At 41.8% G+C, this 21,241-nt stretch overlaps 1 protein-coding gene across 1 annotated transcript; it reads right to left on the bottom strand.

The window, feature by feature from the left end:
• Positions 1-3,411: 3,411 nt before the first annotated feature.
• ankrd52a (ankyrin repeat domain 52a) lies at positions 3,412-20,798 on the bottom strand. Its single transcript, XM_079170522.1, has 28 exons — positions 20,677-20,798; positions 20,039-20,122; positions 19,826-19,904; positions 19,568-19,638; positions 19,159-19,359; positions 18,981-19,068; positions 18,558-18,700; positions 18,132-18,344; positions 17,470-17,548; positions 17,267-17,381; positions 16,668-16,750; positions 16,452-16,569; positions 16,280-16,348; positions 16,020-16,160; positions 15,738-15,800; positions 15,399-15,510; positions 14,999-15,070; positions 14,694-14,895; positions 14,478-14,565; positions 14,225-14,342; positions 13,349-13,568; positions 13,160-13,247; positions 12,946-13,029; positions 12,445-12,590; positions 12,234-12,316; positions 12,048-12,130; positions 11,381-11,472; positions 3,412-11,052 (listed from the first exon to the last, which is right to left on the bottom strand). Exons 1-28 carry the CDS (start codon positions 20,701-20,703, stop codon positions 10,781-10,783), a joined length of 3,234 nt encoding a protein of 1,077 aa, XP_079026648.1. The 5' UTR covers positions 20,704-20,798; the 3' UTR covers positions 3,412-10,780.
• Between the last annotated feature and the right edge of the window lie 443 nt (positions 20,799-21,241).

The raw sequence follows: 21,241 nt of genomic DNA, 5'->3' as shown, positions 1-21,241 counted from the left end.
ACACCTCTGTGACGTTGACACGCAGGCGGGTGGACACGTCATGACGTACAACAGGAGCCTCTAATTGGTCCAGAAAACCAATCAATCAATCAACCAATCAAACAATCAATACATCAATCAACCAACCAACGAACTGATCTGAAATCTTGAAAATGTTAAAATATTTATTTAAAGGACCATATAATCAAACACATTTCCTACAACAGACATATAATAAAATAAAATATATTAAATAATAATAAACAAATAATATTTTACACTCGCCAACATGCATCAGCAGAGGAATACTAATATAACTAATATAACTCTAATCCATTAATTTATTTCTCAATTTGTGAAAGTGCATTTTCTTTATTCATTTATTGGTTTCCGACACATTAGGTATGAGGTGCCCTTTTCCTCAGTCATGCACTGTTGCAATTCCCTGTATGAAGTAGAAGGTAAAGAGGAAGGAAATGAAGAGCAGCCAGCCTGCAGAGAGGAAGTGCACTGCATGTAGTGTGCGAGGATATGGCTGAACAGAAGGAGCAGCACATTGAAAAGATGAGTCATCGTCAGTCACTACTAGTGTTGTTTCGTGTCTTCACAATGCATGTGGCTGTGTTCAAATTAAATATAGCCCCAGGCAATGGTAATGTTAGCACAGTTAACAGGCAAACGATTACTGCCATATCTACATTGCTGTCTTTTTGACTTAAAAATGTCCTTTCGCAAGTAGATTTCTGACCGAACACATTAACATTAAGTCCGTTAACCTTGTTCAGTTGTGACATTTTCTCATTGAAATGAAGATTTGATTAAAACTTTTTCAGACAAACATTCACCCCCCCAAACTGTATTTGACTTCATAGCTGGGAGCTATTCCAGTGAATTTAACAGAAATGCTAATTCAGGGTGAATCATGCTAGTAGAACTACGTGATCCGAAACATTGATTCATCGTCAAGCAATAACTCCAGACTCAGGAAATATTTAGCAATAGCACTTTATTGAACACAAACAACCCTAAGCCACAATACTGAATGACAAGACCAATTGGCTGCAGCAAACATTTTATAAAATAGATTCAGGTTTAATGTCACTAAATTGTTTTTTTTTCCTTTTTCTTTTAACGTCAGAAAGACAGATGCAGGTTTTTCCAAAACAGTGAATGATCTTTTACATATTTAACATTTTTGTAACAAATCATCATTCACATGTTTACACAAAGGAATAACAAGGCAAAGTGCTTTCAGGATTGCATTGTCAAAAAAAAACTACCAGAAAAATGAATGGCTTGAGGTTTAGGTGCGACAGCGGGTGGGGTGACGGGGGAGTGGGGCCGGACCTGTCCAGGATTAGGTGTGGGTGGATGGGTTGGTGTGGGGGACCCTGGTCAGTAAACCTCAAACCTTTCACCTTGTCCTGTGCCCCTTATAGTCAAACTGAATGTAAAATGTCAGGGCAGTGTGGAGACAGGTGCCTATATGTAGCAGAATTTGGTTCGGCGTGGACAAATGGATTCAAAGGCATACGGCTCGAGGGGCTCAAACTCGCCCCCGTACAGAATTACAAATCCACCCGACTATCTTCTTTGTGACAACCTGTGGTATCATTACAACTGCAGGGCAATGGATAGCTGACCCAGAATGAAGCTGTAAACGTTGAAAGTATGCATACTAAAAGGGCTCGACTGGGAAGTATACATACAAGAGGAAACCAAAGAAATGGGTGGTGTTAAAAAAACAAAACAAAGCCAATGCACGGTTACTTATTTTCAAAAAAGATGAATCCTCTGACCATTCGCCACTGAATGTTAAAGGGGGTAGACTATCTTTATAATCTGCATCATAACATTGTCTGGCTTCACATTCCAGTGGTAATTTGTCGTATAAATGCTTCTCATAAATATTTTTTTTCCAACGTCAAATAGACATATACACATACAGCACAACCAAGCACACCTTTTATGTATAACTACCATTGCTTATGATAAATCTGTATTCCTGTTCTGTGAATAGACTTTTTCTTCTTTTTCTTTTCTTGAAATCAGAACAGGTGGAGCGACAAACAATACTCAAGGCTGCAAAACAAGGAGGTAGGAGAAATGCTACTGAAAAACAGCAAGTGATGCTAATGTGATCTTTCACTGAAATAATTGTGAGATACACCAGGCTTCGGCTCGACTTCTTGAACTATGCTAGTGCCAACAGTTGCTATTCCAGTCAGTGTTTAAGGAGCAGTGTGTAACAACTGCAATCTTAGATTTTCACCTTTTACTTCCAAATGAACACACAAAAATCTAAGAATTGCCGCTCTCCTGATAGCTCCAGATGAAGACTGGTGTAGCAGTTGTGGTGATTTACTAACTGAAGAAATCTTAAGAGGCCCATTCCGCCTTACAAAAATTTAAATCGTGTCTTATCCCTATCTTTTCAGACTGGTCATGTTCTAAATTGGCTAATTTTCAACCGAGGAACTTTCATTGGTCCTGTTGTCATCACAGGTGTAGAGACCACGCTGCTGGTGATGGCATTGACTCCTTTACACACACGCACACACACACACACACACACACACACACACACACACACAGTAGAATAGTATATTTGCAGATTTGTAAATGAGGTAATCAGCGTTAGGCTAAATAGGGAACCCTGTCATTGACACACATGCCCACTTCATTCACCAGCAACAAACAAAAAGATTTCCTCAATCAGCGGGACAGGACTCTGGAAAATGAAATCAACTTTGGAATGTTGGGATGGACGAGCCGACGTTTTTAATCTTATCTTTTTTTTTTTTATTATCTTTTTGTGAAGGTGCACTGTAAAACTATTTGATTGTTACTCATCACATGCCCCGATGCAGAGTCCTTCCCCTCACATTTCCCCAGATAAGCCACTCAAAGCAAACAGGCAACCCTTTATCCGTCATCTTTTTAATTGCAGTGAAATAAGGCTGCCTCAGCAGCAGATCAGTGCCTGCTTTAAGTCCAGCTGTGAATGGATTGTTAATAGCTTGTGAGTTGCAATGAATAGGCAACATCTACAGTGAAGCGGACTAAACATAAAAACATGAAAAAAGGGACTAGGCGCTACCAAAATGTCACAGAACATGCAGTATTACATCCTTTCCTATTCAGTAGGCTATTCCTAATAGCACATTCAAAGGGGCTCCTAATGGGCAAATTCTCTGATATGGCTCTGCTTTAGAGTAATCAAGCTCGCTGTGAGACTACCTCCATCGTGGACTCACAGAAGTCTATAAAGGTGCTCCATCAAACGATGGCTGCCTTATTTCACCTGCGCGAATACTGTGTGTCATTCAGTTCAGGTTCAAGAGTAAACACGGGGAAGTTTTCTGTACATTTGTTTTCCTTTTGTGTTCATTAAATCCCCCCCCCCTCCCCTCCCCTCCCCCAAAGACACATCCTCTGCTGGTGAAAACAAACGGCACTTTCAAAGGGGAATGTTTTTCTAAAACCACAATCACAGGACCTCCAAGTAACAAATTCTGAAAACACACAGGCTGTACAGAAGATATAAATCTCATGAGTTTCTTAACTGTACAAGCTTTAGGCTACACGCTGAAAAGGGAGGGACACGTAAGAACCCTTAATGCTTTACATTGAAAACAAATATAAGGCATTTCATATTTCCTTTTATCCGCAGACATCACTGACAGCAGGTCTGAATATATTTTGAGAAAACATTTCATTCAAAGAGGAAGAGGATGCATATACACATCTACACATGCAAATGAAAATGTCTACCGGCTATAAACCAGAAGTCCAAACTAGAATACCATCAGAGTCCATCAGTAAAAATAAAAAATATGCACCTACTCAAAATCTATCAGTCAACTTGTGCACGGTTCTTCCTCTGAGCAGGCAGCTGTTAAAGTCGGATATCACAGTTTTAAGAATGAAATATCAAACACTCACACTGTCAAACGCCACCACTCTGAACACAAACAAAAGGACGACTTGAAATCCTTCATTTGCTACAGATGAGTGACTTTTGGTGTTAACAAAAAAGGGCATATTAAATAATATGTTTTTTTTTTTTTTCAACTGAGGAAGCAATAATAAACAAAAGGTTATTGCACTTTTTTATCTTTTGTCTATTTCAAAACGAGGTCAGATTGAGAGAAGAGGATTCATGCCTTAATGTCGTGGTAAGACAACAAATGTTACGTCACGTCTATAGTATGATCACACTGTTATTAACACCGCACACAGCTACTACTGCAACCCTACTTGTCGTCAGTCTACCCTAAAAATAACACAAAACAATCTCTACAATCAATTTGCAACACAGTCACAACAAACAGTTTGCCTTAACTTGATCTTGAATGCCGTTACCGCGTCGTCTCACAATTTTGGTTCGTATTGTGAAGTTACTAATCGTCGATGAATACCAAAGAAGTGGAGAAGAAACAATCAGAACGAAGCTCTGAAATTCCCAGACAATGGTCTTTCTACAGTTAATGTGTTACTGACAATCAAAACTCAATGTTCTCTGCACTCAAGAGGAGTCCAATGTTTCCTCCTCTCATCTTTGCCTAAATTTGGTCTAAAGGCTCCTTTCCTTGGTGTTGGGGGAGCCAACCGAGCCCCGAGGTGCCTTCTTTGGATTTGTGCTTTCGTACAACTGATCCCCATCCATTCAATGTTTGATGTGCCTGAAATCGCAACAGTACTGTGCAATTTATTCTGCCACCCAAAGGGAGCACTCAGTCACTGGAAATGCATCATGACATCCAGACTAATAAAAGAAGCTATTTAGGCAGTTTTTTTTCAGATCACATTGGGTTGAAATAATCATGCTCAGAGGGAAAATGAGTCATGTCGTGTACTTTCAGTGTAATTTCTTTTTTTCCCCCGTTATAAGGCTTCTGGGAAATACAAATGGAAGACCGTACCTTTCGGTAGTAACAAATAAAAGGCACCATGCCACCACTGTGCTCGATATTACACAGGTCCTATTGGTGGGGGGGGGGGGGATTAATAACCAACTGTTCAAGCAGGGAAGGCGGTCAAACTAGCATTAGTCATACAGTCAAATTGTATTGTTTTGACTTTCAGAGGTAAAGTTTCATAGCTACCTTCATTCCCCGCCTTAAATTAGACTGAACCCTTTTACCCTTTATGACTTGCACCAGATAACAGACGCGTCTGTTGGTTGTAATGAAGAGAACGTGTTTGAAACTGCTTTCCTGTTCTAAAAAGGGTTATGTTTGTGAACGTTTAGGTTTGACATGCATATATTGAAAAGTCTCTCACACACAAACGACAAGAGAGAAATCTACACGACTGGCATCAGGAGAAACGAGAAGAAATCACAGAGGATAAATGTCAGCGTCGTCACACAAAAGATCACTGATGAGGTAAAACTGCAGGTCCAATAAAAAGTACAAGGTGCAGTTGGCTGCCCCTTTGTAAGGTAGGAAACATGAGACATCTGCCAACACTAATCTAACACTTCCGCGTCGATATACATCTCTGATTTTAGGCTGGTTTAAGCAGAATTACGCTACCCACACAACAAGATAGACCACAAGATTTTAACTCTTTGTTAGCAAAGCTGTACAAGCATATTTCATAAGAATTTCCTTTCCGTCAGACTCTTCTGTTTGAGGTACACCACTTTTATCTCCAGGGTCATTTGGCTCTGGATGACGGAGAAGCCAAAGTTGATTGTTTACGAGTGAATTCTGAATTCGTTCATTCACAGTGGCAAATATGGCGATATCCTAACCTCCCACGACAATCTCTGCACCACGGCAACCTTGAGCTATGTGCTACCTCAATTGACTTGTGTGCTTCTCGACACCCAAACTTGTCTGCAAGACCAAAATTTGCCAATCATTTTAAGCAATCCAACCAAGCAGCATAACTCTACGGGTGACGCAACTCATCGGGTACTGCCAGGTATCATTTTCCTTTTTCAGCTTTTAAGGCAAAAGGCTCAACAGTGGATCAGAGAGTTGAATTGAAATTTGCCATTTACTTCAAGTAAGAACCGAGACATCCATTGAGGCAAATCAATTCTATACTGTATATACCATGCTTTTTTTTTTGGACATCATTTTTTTTCTCCAGGTAAAACACACACACACACACACACACACACACACACACACACACACACACACACACACACACACACACACACACACACACACACACACACACACACACTATAAACCTTCTTGTTAAACAAAACGCACAACCAAGGGATTGCTTTGCCACTACCAAAGGGACTAACTATATTCTTCAGAAATGTCCAATTATACAATAGACTTCAACCAACACCAAATTTTAACAGAATACTTGCACTTAAGCACTAGTATCCCATGCACATACCTAGTTTTTCCTTTGACTAATATAATTGGTGAAAAGACATGCAGCTCCAAACACAAAACTGTAATAATCCGGCCTACTTCTGAATTAGTTACCAAGTAATAATGATTTCTGTCTAAAGGCAAATAAAGGTTTCTATGGCACTAAATGGGTGTAGCTTAGGTGCATTTTTGTCAAATATAGGCTATTAACGAGTATGTGTGATCATATCTACTGTAGACCTTGTTGTCCCTCTTGTTTTACTCTAAGGCAATCTCAATGGAATGGATGAACATGAATGTTAAATTCATCTGAACTCTCGTCTTCCGTTTACCTTGTAGGCTACAGTCCACACAAATATACATATATGTGTATGTGTATGTGTATATATATATATATATATATATATATATACACATACATACATATAGAGAAAGAAGAGTGATATTACACAACAGCAGGCCGATTTTACAAACAATGCCACAAAAAAATAACCCCTATCCAGACCCTCAATGCAGGAAGACTACAATACATACTGTATAATATGTGGAGAATTAGGTTATTACATGCTACCTGTATAATCATATCTACACAAGACAAATGAAGAGCAACAGTTTAAAGTCAGGAGAAAGCAAATTGTCCTGCTCTAAACTGACCCTACATTCATTTCAGTTAGAAAAATTCATGGCTCAGATTTGATGGTCAGACTGTAAACTGCTTGAACAAATGCATAAATCCATTGCTGCTTTACGAAGAGGCGTTCGCCTCTCGACACATTTTGGCAATTAGGCCGTATTTGTGACCAAAGATTATAACATTAACCCGCATTTAAATCTTCCACTGGCATTTATGCTATGATTTACTGAATTGGCCTAAATGGATGGCAGTGCAATGTTTGTGCTGCACACGATTACACACACACGCACACACACACATACGCGCACACGCACACACACACACACTCTATTGCTACAATTGGACCTTTCATTGCTTTTCTGTTTCGGACACCAGATATATTGTATATGCTCCACTCGCTTAAATTGTTACTATATCAAAATTGTGATCTAGCTCCATGCACAATCACTCAATTATCACTGGTACACATAAATAAAATAATAAAAAAAAAAAGCATGTATAAGAATACTGTGATACAACAAAAGGATTCAGTTACAACTTGTATATAGTTGTAGGGGCAATGGCTCCATTTACTGGTCAGATCAGGACATCACAAGAGGAAAAATAATCAGCGGTCTGACAGCACCGACCGACGGCAGAGAGAGTATGTAGAGTGTTTGAGGAGCCTGCCTGAGGTGTCTGTTGAATCTCTGGACTGACTTTAAGTGACAGAGGCTAGAGTCTGTAGTATTAACAGTAGGCTGGGTCATGTAACCTCGTCACTTTTTTGGGCTGGTTGCCCAGCAATAGATAACACAAAATAAAGTCAGTGGGCTGTGGACACTGTCCCGAAAGTACTTGGGAGACACTTTTTTTTTTTTTTTTTTTAAATAATGCATTATTAGAGTACAATTTCGTTGCAGCCTTTGCTTGTCTCTCGTCACCCTATCTTCCTGTATTCAGCAGCAACACACATGCATGTAAACACAAGTACATACATTACATCTGCTCCATTTTGCACACTTTGAACCTGAACGTACTAAAGTGCGTGCTTGACTATCTAATTAAGTGCTGTGGGATTACGGTTAAAAAGGAATTAAATTATGGAACATCCCATCAAAAAATAATAATAATAATAATAATAATGTAGACATAATCATCCTGCTGAGATCTGATTGGATTAATAAATTCTGCCAGCTGCTATTTCAGCACAGATCCTGAGATTACAAAACGTTTTGTACCTTTCCCGAATGTTAATAATCATAATAGAACTTTTCTCATGTAAATTATAAACTGATCAAGAGAACAAAAGGCTGGGGATCATCAACTACAGTAGCTCCATTTCATTTCAGTCAGTTATGGAGGTCAATTGAAATGCAAACTTATGAAACTATGACACCGACCGAGAAATCACTGCTCTGAAATGGACTTCGTCAGTTTCTGTCAATTATGTAAAATTCAAGATTTTTCGCAGGGGTATTTAACGACATCTCCCAGTCTAGGTCCTCATCGCTCATCCAGTCAACTAATGTGTGCAATTGTGCCACTTCATTACCAGCGGATATGAAGTCATCACACCGAGGAAAACAATCCGACTCAGTGTAATTTAACCACCAGCAGATGGTCTAAAAAAAAAAAAAATTAAAACATAAAATAAAAACAGACAAAATAGCATAGATATAACATCTAAAAGTCACAAACAGCTCTAGTGGTCCGATACAATCATCTTTAGTACCAGAAATGGGATGAGGAGACAACAATATGAACACCAAAAAAAGCACATATTTGGATTTCTGCTATTCCTGAAATCTAAACAACAGGTATTGGCCGAAGCAAAGATCCCCCTCATTTTCCTCTTAGCCCTATCTGCCTCTACAAGGGATATCAACTTCCTGGTCATTGATAATGCCGGGACATATAAAGATATGCCCGGCAATCCCCCCCCCCCTCCACAAGATACTATGGGTGCAACTGTGGTTCAATGCTGTTGCTCTCAAATGGGTGGAAAGAGAATCAGTCTCAGGGCTCATCTTATTCTGCCATTATGCAATCCAACTGAAATGATGTGTTACAGAAGGCATGGGTCAAAAGGCATTTCATGAGATGCCATAAAGGCAATCCAGTGCATTTGTGTTGACACTGACAGTAAAATGCCCGGCACACACAGAGCCATTCGTTTAGTCTTTAGGTAATTTTTTCATGAAATAATAAAAACGGAAAAAAAATCAAAACACATTCCAGGGAAACGAAAGCCCTTGTGACAGTGATTGTCTATTCAAAAACGTTCAAAAAAAAAAAAAAAAAAGGCCAAAAGAAAATATTGCTTGAAAACTGCCCAATAAAAATAGCAGACATTACTCTTTACCTGTTCAAATTGATCAGAGACGACCACCGAGAAGTTGAGAGATAAGCTATTAGATGTTTAAGACGAGTTCACCAGCTCCAAGAAATACTCTTTTAGTGTGAGTTTGTTAAAACCACAAAGCTGACGGCCGGTTCAACTTCAGAGAACACAAAGAACAAAAAAAAAACGTCACGAGTGCCTAAAAACCAAAAACCGATTGCTCTCTTTCGATAATTAGGCCTTTTGAATTTGGAAATAGTTTCCAAAAAAAAAACACTGTTAAATAGATGGGAAATGACTTGAAATGGCTTGTTCATTTATGTGCTCAGATATATGATGCTTTGATGAGGTGTTGTTGGCAGATATTACTAGTAAAAGCCTTCGTCTAGAAATAAACAAGGCCTCAGTCAGTCACTATCCTACAGTAGTTCTCCAGTCCTACAAAGAGAGAACGTCAGGCCAACGGACCCCCGGGTGAAGATGAAGCAGCTGCTAAACGAGTTGACGAGGTATATCGAGATCTATTGTCTTTCTCTATACAGTACAGTTCATCTCAAATAAATAATTTATAGCCATAATAGTGTTGATCAACTTTGGTCATAAGTTATATGCTTAGAAACATTCTAGCTTAACGAACACTTATTTAGCATCTTTAAAACATGAAGTCAGCATTAAGAACAAATCAATGTTACAAACGCCGACCCGAACATCGCTCTCCTTTGGAAGGAGACATGCCAACGTATTCAGCAGCATTACCAAATGATCTTAAAATGCCAAACAATTCTAGGCCGTACATTTAAAGTACACTATGGAATTAACATCTTTGTGACCCTTTTCCAAAATTTTCGGATTGTACTGGAGTACACAAGCATTGCACTCTGAAGCAAAAGTTCTATTTTTCCCTTGTGTGGTTCCTTCATAAAAACTCTAGGCTAACGGACAATTAAAAAGAAAGAAAATATAATTTAAAAAAAAACAAACAAACAAAGAAACTCTTTGATCATTCTTTTGGGAAGGCTGTATGTTCCTCTACAAGGTCACCACGACTGATTTTAAACATGATATGACTTTTATATTGAGTGATATGAAGAGAAAGACGGGTGAGGATGCAGAGATTTCTATGCGCTTAGATGTCGGTTATATCATTATGTCGACATGGTTTTAAAGGGTTAAATGGTTTAGAGATGGCCAGATTGCTAGTGTCGGTTTCGGACGCCACACTTCATCTGAGTGACCTTGTAGAGCAATCCGCCTCTACATATTAAGCACTACCAGGAGATGGAGGAATGGGATCTAATTGCATATTAGGTTTGACTGCACCTCAAGAGAAGAACAAACACTCACGCACACACACAAACACACACATACATAGAGAACAGACATGTGGGTGGGTGCTCTCCTGGTCCTCTGGGCCATGTTAAAGGGAGTCCCCGTCCCCCCCCCCCCCCTTGGTGGTGATGATGGTGATAGCAGCTGACTGAGGGGGGCCACGAGACCTCACTCAGACAGACACCCGTCCAGGCCAACCGGTGCACCGTGACGGTCTTTGACGTAGCCGTTGTGGAGGCCGTTGCTGGGCAAGGGGGCGCAGGCGGCGGTGATGCCGCAGTGCTTCAGCAAGTTGAGACCCGTGGAGGGGGAGACGGTGGGAGAAGGGCAGGAGCAGGAGGAAGGGTCCCGCTGGGGGAAAGGCTTCATGGTAGAGAGGATCAGAGCCAGGCAGTCAGCCACGTCCTTGTTGGGAGCACAGGCCAGGGCCGGGGTATGGCCTGATTGACAGATAACACATTCACATTAAACCTGAACCGATTCCTCGAGAAAGTCGAGTACTAAAAATCATCGATGCAAATTCTTTGCATCAAGGCTTTGTTTGACCCCTCTCTGCCCACACCAACTTCAGCTACAGATATCTGGACCCCAAGTCCAATCTGACACTGTGGTGTGCTGTGGAAAACGGTCAGAACAGCTTTGATGATTTATAGTTTACAAGCTAAATCACTATAAACAGAGTAAGACTCCAACTCACTTCAATGTAACACTACATCTAAATCACACTGGATGAGCTCTAATGGCTAACCAAGCGTCGAGAGGCCTCACCTTCCTCATCCACAGCCAGCACAGTGGCTCCCCTACTCAGCAGTGCCTGCACCACCGTAGCCAGGCCATTACGTGCTGCAAGATGGAGGGGCCTGGAACAGAGTGTGGGAAAGAGTGTGAGACACAGCTGGCACATCTACTATTCAGTCTGCAATTTTAACATTAGAACATGTTAAGAACACCTCAAACTGTAGGAATTAGATATATTGTCTTCATCAGTCATCATAGTTGAAGGAAATACATTTACATTGCTGCTTTAAAGGTTTAAGTGTGGAATTTAAACCAGGATGTTTCATTAAAGCAAATGGGATTTTCCATTGAAGTCAATGGGATTTTCATTGAAGCCAATGGGATTTCCCCATTGATAAATAGAAAGAGATCGTGGCTGGGAGCCATGTGACCCCAATAATAGACTAATACTTGACACCTTAATCTCCCAATGTGCGTACTCATTCAGAGTAGATCAAAGTTAAACGTTCCAGCCTCAGAGTAGTGGCCAGATTGAAACAGAGGACAAACATGGCCTGCAAAGTTTATCAAGGCTAATTGCTTAATAGGGCTTTTGTAGAAATGTAGGCTCACAAAAATTTACAGAAAATCCCAATAGACTACATGATCTTTGTCCCCTCTTTTGTTGATAGATTAAAAGTATTGCTAGCTTTCTCACATCTGCAGAGCGCTGTTGGTGGCATTTATGAGTGTGGGACTGTGGATTTCCCCCAGAATCAGCAGAGCACACATCTCATGGGCCTGAGGGACAAAACGAAAAGAAAAGTGAAAAGAACTGCATGGGCATACGTCTACATACGACTTGGTGTTAATACTCAGCACAACACAGTGGAGCTTTGCCTACCTTGCTGCAGGCCAGGTGCAGGGCAGTGTTGTTGTTCTCATCCAGCAACGTCAGGTCAGCCTTGGCCCGGTGAAGAAGGATGGCTGGGAGACATCAAGACACACAGATATTTATTTCCTGCTTCTACAGATGTCCCGAGTGTGACAATCAGCTATTCTTAAGGAAACAACTAGTTTAAGAACCCCACAAGAACAACGGGTCAAAGACTTACCCACGGTGCCACTGTGTCCCTTGTCAGCAGCTACCATCAGAGCAGAGCATCCACTGTCGTCCACTGCGTTGATCTCGGTCCCATGGCGGAGTACCAGCTGAAGTCCCGCGACATCCTCAGCAAATGCAGCAGCATGCAGAGGGGTTCTACAGGCGCAGACAGAGACAGTCCAAAACATTACCGTCTGATCAGTGTTACGGCTTCAGGGGCTGTGGCAGTACAACACACTAGGCCTGCACGACCAATTATGTGATAAGACAGAAGGAGGAGGTCTTGGTATTTACAATGTTTACGTTTAAAACTGAAATGGTCTACTCATTGTGTAGTTATTTTACCATACAGAAATCCTGATGACTCGTTTAAAGGCTCAGTCTCTGAATACGGGCTGTGTGTAATTCTCCACGCATGGAGCGTTAATACTTTCACAGTATTTATATAGTACTTAGACCTGCTTTATAACAAAGAAAGATATAAAAATAAGTATTTTTTCTGCATTCTCACCTTCCTTTGGAATCTCTGGTGTTAATCATGTGGACCCCAGCAGACTCCAGCAGCCTCTCTGCAGCACCGCTGTGGCCATTCATCCTACAAGCAAGACCGGAGCGTCAATGCAATGATTTCATCCAAACCTACTCATTGTGTTGCTTCTTTTGGAGGAATTAGTTTCGACACAGTAAGACATGCGTGCAAAAGCACATGCCAACTGAATACTCACAGAGCACAGTGCAGGGGGGTGAAAGGGTTTCCCTCTTCATGGACAAATGTTTTAAATTCAAGTAAAACCTCCAAACAGTCTTCATGCCCTAAGAACAAACACACTCAGCATTATGGACAACAGATGTGAACACTGATGTATTGCAACATTTAGGGATTAGCCATTTCCAGTCGTTCAAACGAAGCAAACCTTTGTAAGCAGCCCAGTGCAATGGGGTGTATTGTTTGTTGTCCAGCAGTTTATCTTGTTGGTCTGTGGCCACGGCGGCCTGCACCAGACTGGCCAGGATCTCCGTATGGCCTCTGGCTGCAGCGTAGTGCAGCGGTGTCCTACCCTGAACGTCCCGACACAGTGCAGATGCTTTGTGCTCCAGCAGGGCTGTCACACAGTCATCGTGGCCCAACACCGCCTGAACAAAGACCAGACAATCTCCATTGATACAAACAACTTGGACTGAGAAAAATAACAATTATAACATCTTTACGTTATAGATAGACATCATTTCCTGCTCACATTTCGCTCTTAGGTATTCTACCTACTGATCACAGCAGCATGAATTAGATTTAAGCTACTTTAGTTGACAGGGAGCTCTTATTCTGAGGTCTGCATTTGAATGTTATTTATAGACATCTCATTTAAAAAAAGGTTTTTAATCCATGACTACGATAAATACCTGTCCAGGAAACTGGCCACCTAACCCTAACCCCCCTTGGGCTTTGTTGCTTTTATCCTTATGACTCCTTGACAGATGGTTCTAGTAAGACTTTTAAAAAAGGGAGGAGTTTTAACCATCATTCCTTTATGTTGATATTTCACTCTTTTGTCACCAGGCAAATGTGGAAACACTGCTGGATGCAGCTTAACTTTTCTATCAGGCAGGTGCCCATTTAGCTTTGTGATCTAAACTACTATTTTTTGTGGTGAAAGTGCAAGTATTATAGTCAACATTTCACAATGTAAAGCGTTTCACTTTAATTCTCACAACCAATTAAAAGTCAGCCAAAGTCTTGTATGAGTTTTTGTGGTGCAGCTGATGCTCTGCTGTAGTGCTATTTGTTGACCTACCCCTCTGTGCAAAGATGTGCTGCTCCTCTTGTCCTTGGCATCTGGCAGGGCACCCTTCTCCAACAGGAAGTGGACACAGTCAGTGTGACCTCCCAGAACAGCTAGCATCAAAGGGGTCCTGAAGGGGACAGAAGGAACAATTAAGACATGTTTTACCGAGTGCTGATTGGTCAGATTTGCTTCAGGCATTAAACTGTTTTTGAAGGCTGAATGTACAAAACTGAAGCCGTGCTTTTCATAGAAAACAACTCACTGGCCGAATTTGTCTGCGACATTGGTGAGATCTCCCTCCTCCCCATAGTCAATCATCATGCGCAGGCAGTCTGAGTGACCGTTGGAAGCTGGAATAAAATAAAGCACCGGAGAGAATTAAAAAACAACCTACTCTCTGTAACTTAAAATGTAGACCATCCAGGGTAGCAACAATCAGAAACATTGTCATGAGATCTTCCAGCGGAGAGCCGTATACCTGCAACGTGAATTGGAGTCCACATGAGGCGGTTGTCATTGAGGAGACAGGAGGCCCCCTGAGCCAACAGCACCTCCACACAGCGGGCGTAGCCTTTCTGGGCAGCCAAGTAGAGCACAGAACGCCCTGCGGCATCCTGCATGTCCACATAGGCTGCGGTCTCCGTCAGCACACGCAGCGCCTGCCAGTGGCCCTTATCAGCCTGAGGGAGCAGAGACGGGCGGTCACGACTTTGCATGTGGTCAGCATTAAGCGGTCGATTAAAACCGGCTTCGACCAGAGTTGGTTAAATGAGAAACACTCACAGCAAGATGCAGAGGACTGACTGGAATACTGCTCTCTATGTCTCCTAGTGCATTAAAGGACATCTCCAGGAGCTGAGAAATAAACCACAAGAGTGGATTTCATTTAATTTACTGAGGAAATAGATAAACATGCTACACATATTATTATCAATCAAAAGTTAGACCTGAACGCGTTTTCATCATGCACAGCCTGCAAAAACGATCCCATGAATTAATCGTTTTGGCTAAACAACACGACTGGAAATATATTTCACTCAACAGAATAAAATATTGTGTTGACCGAAGTCTTCTGGACCAGATCTGTGCCACTTGCTTGAGTGGACTAGGAGTACGAGTGCATGTAATGTGTGACAGTTGAGTATTAAAGCTTAAGTTTCAGATTAAAAACAGAAAAACTCACCAGCTCCAGGTTCTGTTTGTTGCCATGATAAGCTGCATAGTGAACAGCGCTGTAACCCTTTGAGTTGACCATCGATGGATCAGCGCCGTTGTCCAAAAGATGCTCCAAGCAGCTGTTATTAGAAGACGACGAAACATGTAGAGAGGGGATAAAGAACAGAGCCGGTCTCAGCACCAACATCACCAACAACCCCATACTGTCGAGCCTTGAGAATCATTTCCTTGAGGCACAAATCTTTTCCACAAACAAACTTGATGTCCGTTTACTAAATCTTAAGCCTTGATCACATGCGTCATGGTTCGATGGAGAGGAAAAGCCAAGAAAAAAACAACAACTCACAAGTACGACTCCTTCGCCTCATCCTCATCATTCTGATGGTTCCCAGAAAAATGCCGATCAACTCTGAAAATAACAAGAAATGCTTTGATTCAACAAACTCTCTTGATATCTGTATAACATGCACATCATCGCAAAACCACACATTCCTCTGTGTGTTGTTTAGATGGTTACACTGATATCTAATAAAGCTTGAGGTTGCTCACAAGTGGATGCAATTTTACGATGAAACCAAACTGCTTGAAAAAAAGCTGAGAAAGTCAAAAATAAAACCTGCTGTCCAACCTGCTGAAGGCTTGGGAGGCGGCAGAGTAGTGCAGGGGAGTACAGCCTGTCTGGTCAGGCTCGTTGACCTCAGCGCCAGCGCTCACCAGGGTCACAGTGCACTGGTACCTCCCATTAGCAGCCGCATAGTGCAACGGGGTCCTACAGGGAGGATGAGAGGGCAGAGAATCGTCACTCAGACCAGAGACGTGTAACAGCTGGCACTTCAATTACTCTCACGGCAGCATGAAAACATCCAACACACATGAGGAGAAACTCACCTTCCCATTATGTCCCTCTTATTCAAGTCGGTACCGCTACTTAAGAGCAAGTTCAGACATTCAACATTTCTGTAAAGGAAGATGATCATGGAAAGGGAATGAAGTTAGACATGTGCGACCGGAAAATTGTTTTGGTCATTTAAAATGTGACAAAGCAGATTCTGCATCTTACCCTCCAGAGGCAGCAGCGTGTAGACAGGTCCTCCCAAAGTTGTCAGGGGTGTTTATGTCAAACCCAGCCGAAAGTACGTGCTCCTTACTCATGGATGAAACTATACTGTACAGCTGACCTGTAGGGTAATGGAGGAACACGATGGCGGTAACAACAACGTCAAAGCGTACAAAAATAGAATCAGAGTGCACGTTTTTCGTGGAACAAAAGACAAACCTGAGGAGAGTAACTTGCGACAACAGTCTGAAAACCCGTACAGCACCGCTAAGTGCAAGGGAAACATTCCATTTATTCCACGCCTGGAAATGACAAAAACATACAAACAGAATATTAGAAATGTTAAAATGGAACTAGGGATGCACCGGTACGACTTTTTCAGTCCTGACACCGATACCCGGGCTTTAGGTATCGGCCGATATGGAGCACTGATCCGATACCGGTGTTTAATGAATGAGCTCTACATCGTTGTTTCACGTTATTTACTTAAACAATTTAAAATAATAAATAGACCTTTACTAAATTGTTATTTTTTATTAAAATAATAAAATGTACATCTGTAACTTGCTAAAAAAAATATCTATAAAATGAACACTAATTACAATTTAAGTGTAAAACTTTTAATGCAGCAACAAATTGGTGAAAATAACGTAAATAGTAAATAAACATGTCAGTATTGGCCTGATATCCGATATCGGTGCATTAAATATAACCCATTTATAACCAACTGTTTCACAGCATGTATACATTGATGCTTCTTCGTGTTTTTACAACCTCATGATACCCATCTGTAGTACAACTTAAGGCGTTTCTGATACCTGGCCGTGTCTGCTCCGTTGGTCATGAGCGTGCTGATCAGCAGTTCGTGGCCGTACTTAGCAGCAACGTGGAGAGGAGTATTGCCAAACTTATCCACACAATCAATTTCCCCACCTGACGTAAAGAAGGGAAGAGGGAGTGAATACAAGGCTCACTGGGACAAACTTCTTCTCACAGATCAGTCAGACAAGTTCGTCGTTACCGTTCTGGATGAGGATCTGAGAGCGTGTGAAGCGTCCATGAATGGCTGCCATGTGCAGGGGGCTCTTCCCTTCTTTGCTCTGAAAAAACAAACAAATATAAAATCACATTATTTGATCTCGAGTGCAGTTCAGAGATAATAACAAGCCACAGTTTAGCATAACTTAGCATGCATGTTTTGACAAGTTCTAAGCATGTTTCTGCAGGGCGCAGTAGCTGACAACAAGGAGCATCCACACCGTCTGCCATAAATGAATATAAATATAATAAATTATAATGCGACAGGTCTCACTTTCTCACGGTATCATTTATACGGTCTTGTAAGCAATAAAAAGATGACTGATTAATAACATGATTTATTTATATCAGGACATTTTCTTTCTCGTGCAGTCCTTTTTCACACATACTATGGAAATGTTCTCGTTTCTAGCGGCTCAATACATGTGAGATAAACTGTGTATTATCTCCACATCCATTCCTTTATGTTCATTTAATGACTTTGGACCACAGCATCAAACTAAAACACGCTTTTCTTTACATCTCCAATTTGTAATTTAGTGTAAAAATCTTTGACAATGGCCAAAACCAAACAAAATGTAGTGCCACATCTGAACACAACATTACAGGGAACAGTAGGTAAAGTAAATTGAACCCATTTCATACCTGCTGGTTGACATCTGCCCCATTGTTGACCAGCAACTCCAGACAGAGGGCACCGTTGGTGGAGACAGCGGCCAGGTGCAGAGGGGTGTAGCCGCACTTGTTGGGCTGGTTAACATTAGCTCCGTGGTTCACCAGCTCGGTAGCCACAGCCTCCTGTCCCATGTAGCAAGACACGTGGAGCGCAGTGTTTCCAAAGCTGTTGGGCTCATCAATCTGACAGCAAAACACAAACACCAGGTCAGACTGAGCCAAGAGCCCGAAAGGCAGGAGTCTGAGAAATCTTAAAATATGTGTCAAATTTCCGCAGATGATTAAAGAGTATTGGTTAAATGCTGTGACTTTTAATGATCAACATGGAAGCTAAACGAATATATTTACATATATATATATATATATATATATATATATTATATGAAAATCGCTCACCTCTGTCCCCATCCTCAGTAGGTACTTTACAATTTCGAGGTGACCACTTGCAGCTGCAGCATGGAGAGGTGTGTAGCCCTGCTTATCCTTGCAGCTCTTGTCTGCATTGCGGGACACCAGCAACTTCACAATCTCTGAATGACCTACGGGAAACACACACAAAAAAAAGGGAGAAAACATTTCAGCATCATCTTTCACACAAATCTTTGAAGGATTCATAGCCATAATGGCCACAAACAGAGAGGTCCAAGTATGAGACGCAACAATCAGCGATTGTAGATAGATAATGACGTACGGACTTGGCAATGTTATTGCTCATCATTTGAGTGAAACTTGTCATGAACAATAGGAGCTTTTCACTGTTATGTGACAGTGAAAATGTGTGCTGTGTGCCGAATTGGCAAGAAATCGAAACTTGCTTACCCAAGTAAGCAGCACAATGGATAGGCTGTCTTTCCTTCTTATCGATGGCACTCAGGTTGGCCCCTTTGTTCAGCAGCAGCTTCACCATCTGTGAGACAAATAAAATAAAATTGAAGGGGAAAAAAAAAAAAGAACTCATAGGTTCTCAAATTAGGAAGCCAATGACTGGAAGACTCACCTCCTGGAACCCACTCTGAGCTGCGTGGTGCAGGGCAGTTCTGCCAGTGCGATCTGCCATGTTCAGGTTGCTCAGCTGGGTCAGCAGGGCCTCTGCGCAGCGAGTGGCCCGGTTGGCAGTAGCCACATGCAGCGGTGTCTGCCAGAACTTGTCTCGAGCATTTGCCTCCGCTCCGCGCCTCAGCAGCAGACCCACTGCCCTCTGGGGAGAAAGGAAAACCATCACACAAGAGCTTAAAGCATATATTATATCTGCAGTTTGCTGCATTTCCTTCAGTCAGCACAATATATTTGGTGCATGAATCTAAAAAGAGTTCTACAATCTCGGTCGGTGAATACATAATGGAATTAGAGGATGAAGTCATCTTGACAGAGATAACTGGACTCCTGGATATGAGTTTATTGCTTACCTCATTCCTGGAAGCAGCCGCCCTGTGCAACGGGGTCAACCATACATGGTCTTTAGCATTTACAGTGGCACCTGGCAGACAACAAAAAGTAACACATTTTAAGAAGAAGAAGAAAGAGCAAGAAAGAAAAAAAAAAACAGCACGGAGAGCTGACAATGAGGGCAATGTTTATTGGAGTGGTGACAAAGATTTGAGAATGCACCACTTTTCATTAATGCAGAAGACTCAAAATGTAGTAGCAGTGGTGCACACACTCACCTGATTCAATGAGGAGGTCCAATATATGGACGTCACCCACACAGGCAGCAGCATGAAGTGGCGTGCGGCGCTCTTGGTCCTGTGGGTATAATAATCAATTAAGGGGAATGTGACGTTAAACAGTCATGTTTATTAACGGATATAGATAACAGGACCCAAGTGCTTCATGATAACAGCCCGTTTGCATTGCAACTGAAAGCACGTCATACATACCAGTGCATTGACATCCTCCTTTTTGTGCAATAATAGTTGAACTTCTTCAGCATTACGGTTGAAGATGGCCTGGACCAGAGGAGGCTGCAACACAGAAATACCTGCTAAGTTACCGTTGCACATCACAACGTTAACGGCGATTCGTTAGCTAACATGTAATGTCCCATCTCGCTGCGATTTTCTCTGCGCACTATTCAGTGTAATGGGTTAAATGCGCTATCGTGATGTTACATGTTGTATTTGGTGCATTGGTTGGACACCGAATGAGAGTCTTGTTTGCTTCCAGAAAATAGACGGAGCCCTGGCTGAGGCCTACAGGCCCTTGTCTAAGTACTTGGTTACGTCAGCTAGCCTCTGTAGCTAATTTTATGCTACAGAGCTGGCCCCTACCCAGAGCAGGGCCGAGACATGAGCAGCAGTATCGTACGTGCTGACATGTGAACACCATCGCTAATCACAGGTGATTATGTGATTATGTTTCCGACATGCACTCAAATAAAGATGCACCGCCGATAAGCTAAAAACGAAACTACTTGCTCCGCGGATGAGACGCAGTACGTTGCGCACAAGAACAGGGCTTTCCCCAGCAAATAGACTGCGCCACAGCACAAACACGGAGCGCTTTCTTTTCGTCGTACCTGGTCTGCAATGTTATGTACTCCCATCTCCCAAACTCAGCCAGGACGGAGCTCCTTCATGAGGATAAAACTTCGAGGTATATTGCGGTGCGCTACTGTATCCACTGTTATCAGACTGCACCCATAGCTGGTTTGCAAACAGAAATGCGGTCTCGATCTGTCACTGTTGTTGTCTGTATCCCGATGTCTGGTTTGACGATACAGGCTACGACCGTGCTGGGTCCGCCTACAGGCGTGGCGGTCTGTGTTCGGTCTGGCTCGGGTGAAATGGTGCCATCGTGTGAAAGAAAACGGTAAAATCCGTTCACTGGAGGTGACAACATGGAGGACTCTTGAGTTAACTTCTGCGAGGTCAAGTGAAACGTTTAGGGGTCGGAGGGGCACCACGACAAAGACTGAAGAAGTTTTAGTCAAAGTTATTTAACCTAGTTGTTATTGACCATAATTTGTAGCTTGAGAACATTATTTTTCATTATGAAAAATAATTAAATTTAATATTATTCTGATAATTTAAAGACATTTTATAATATTTTGATAATTAATATTATTATACCAATATTGTTAT

This window comes from Pholis gunnellus (genome assembly GCF_910591455.1).
Source record: "Pholis gunnellus genome assembly, chromosome: 2".
NCBI classification, from domain to species: domain Eukaryota; kingdom Metazoa; phylum Chordata; class Actinopteri; order Perciformes; family Pholidae; genus Pholis; species Pholis gunnellus.
Note: the sequence above shows the minus strand (reverse complement) of the source record. Positions and strands in the feature narration are given on the sequence as shown.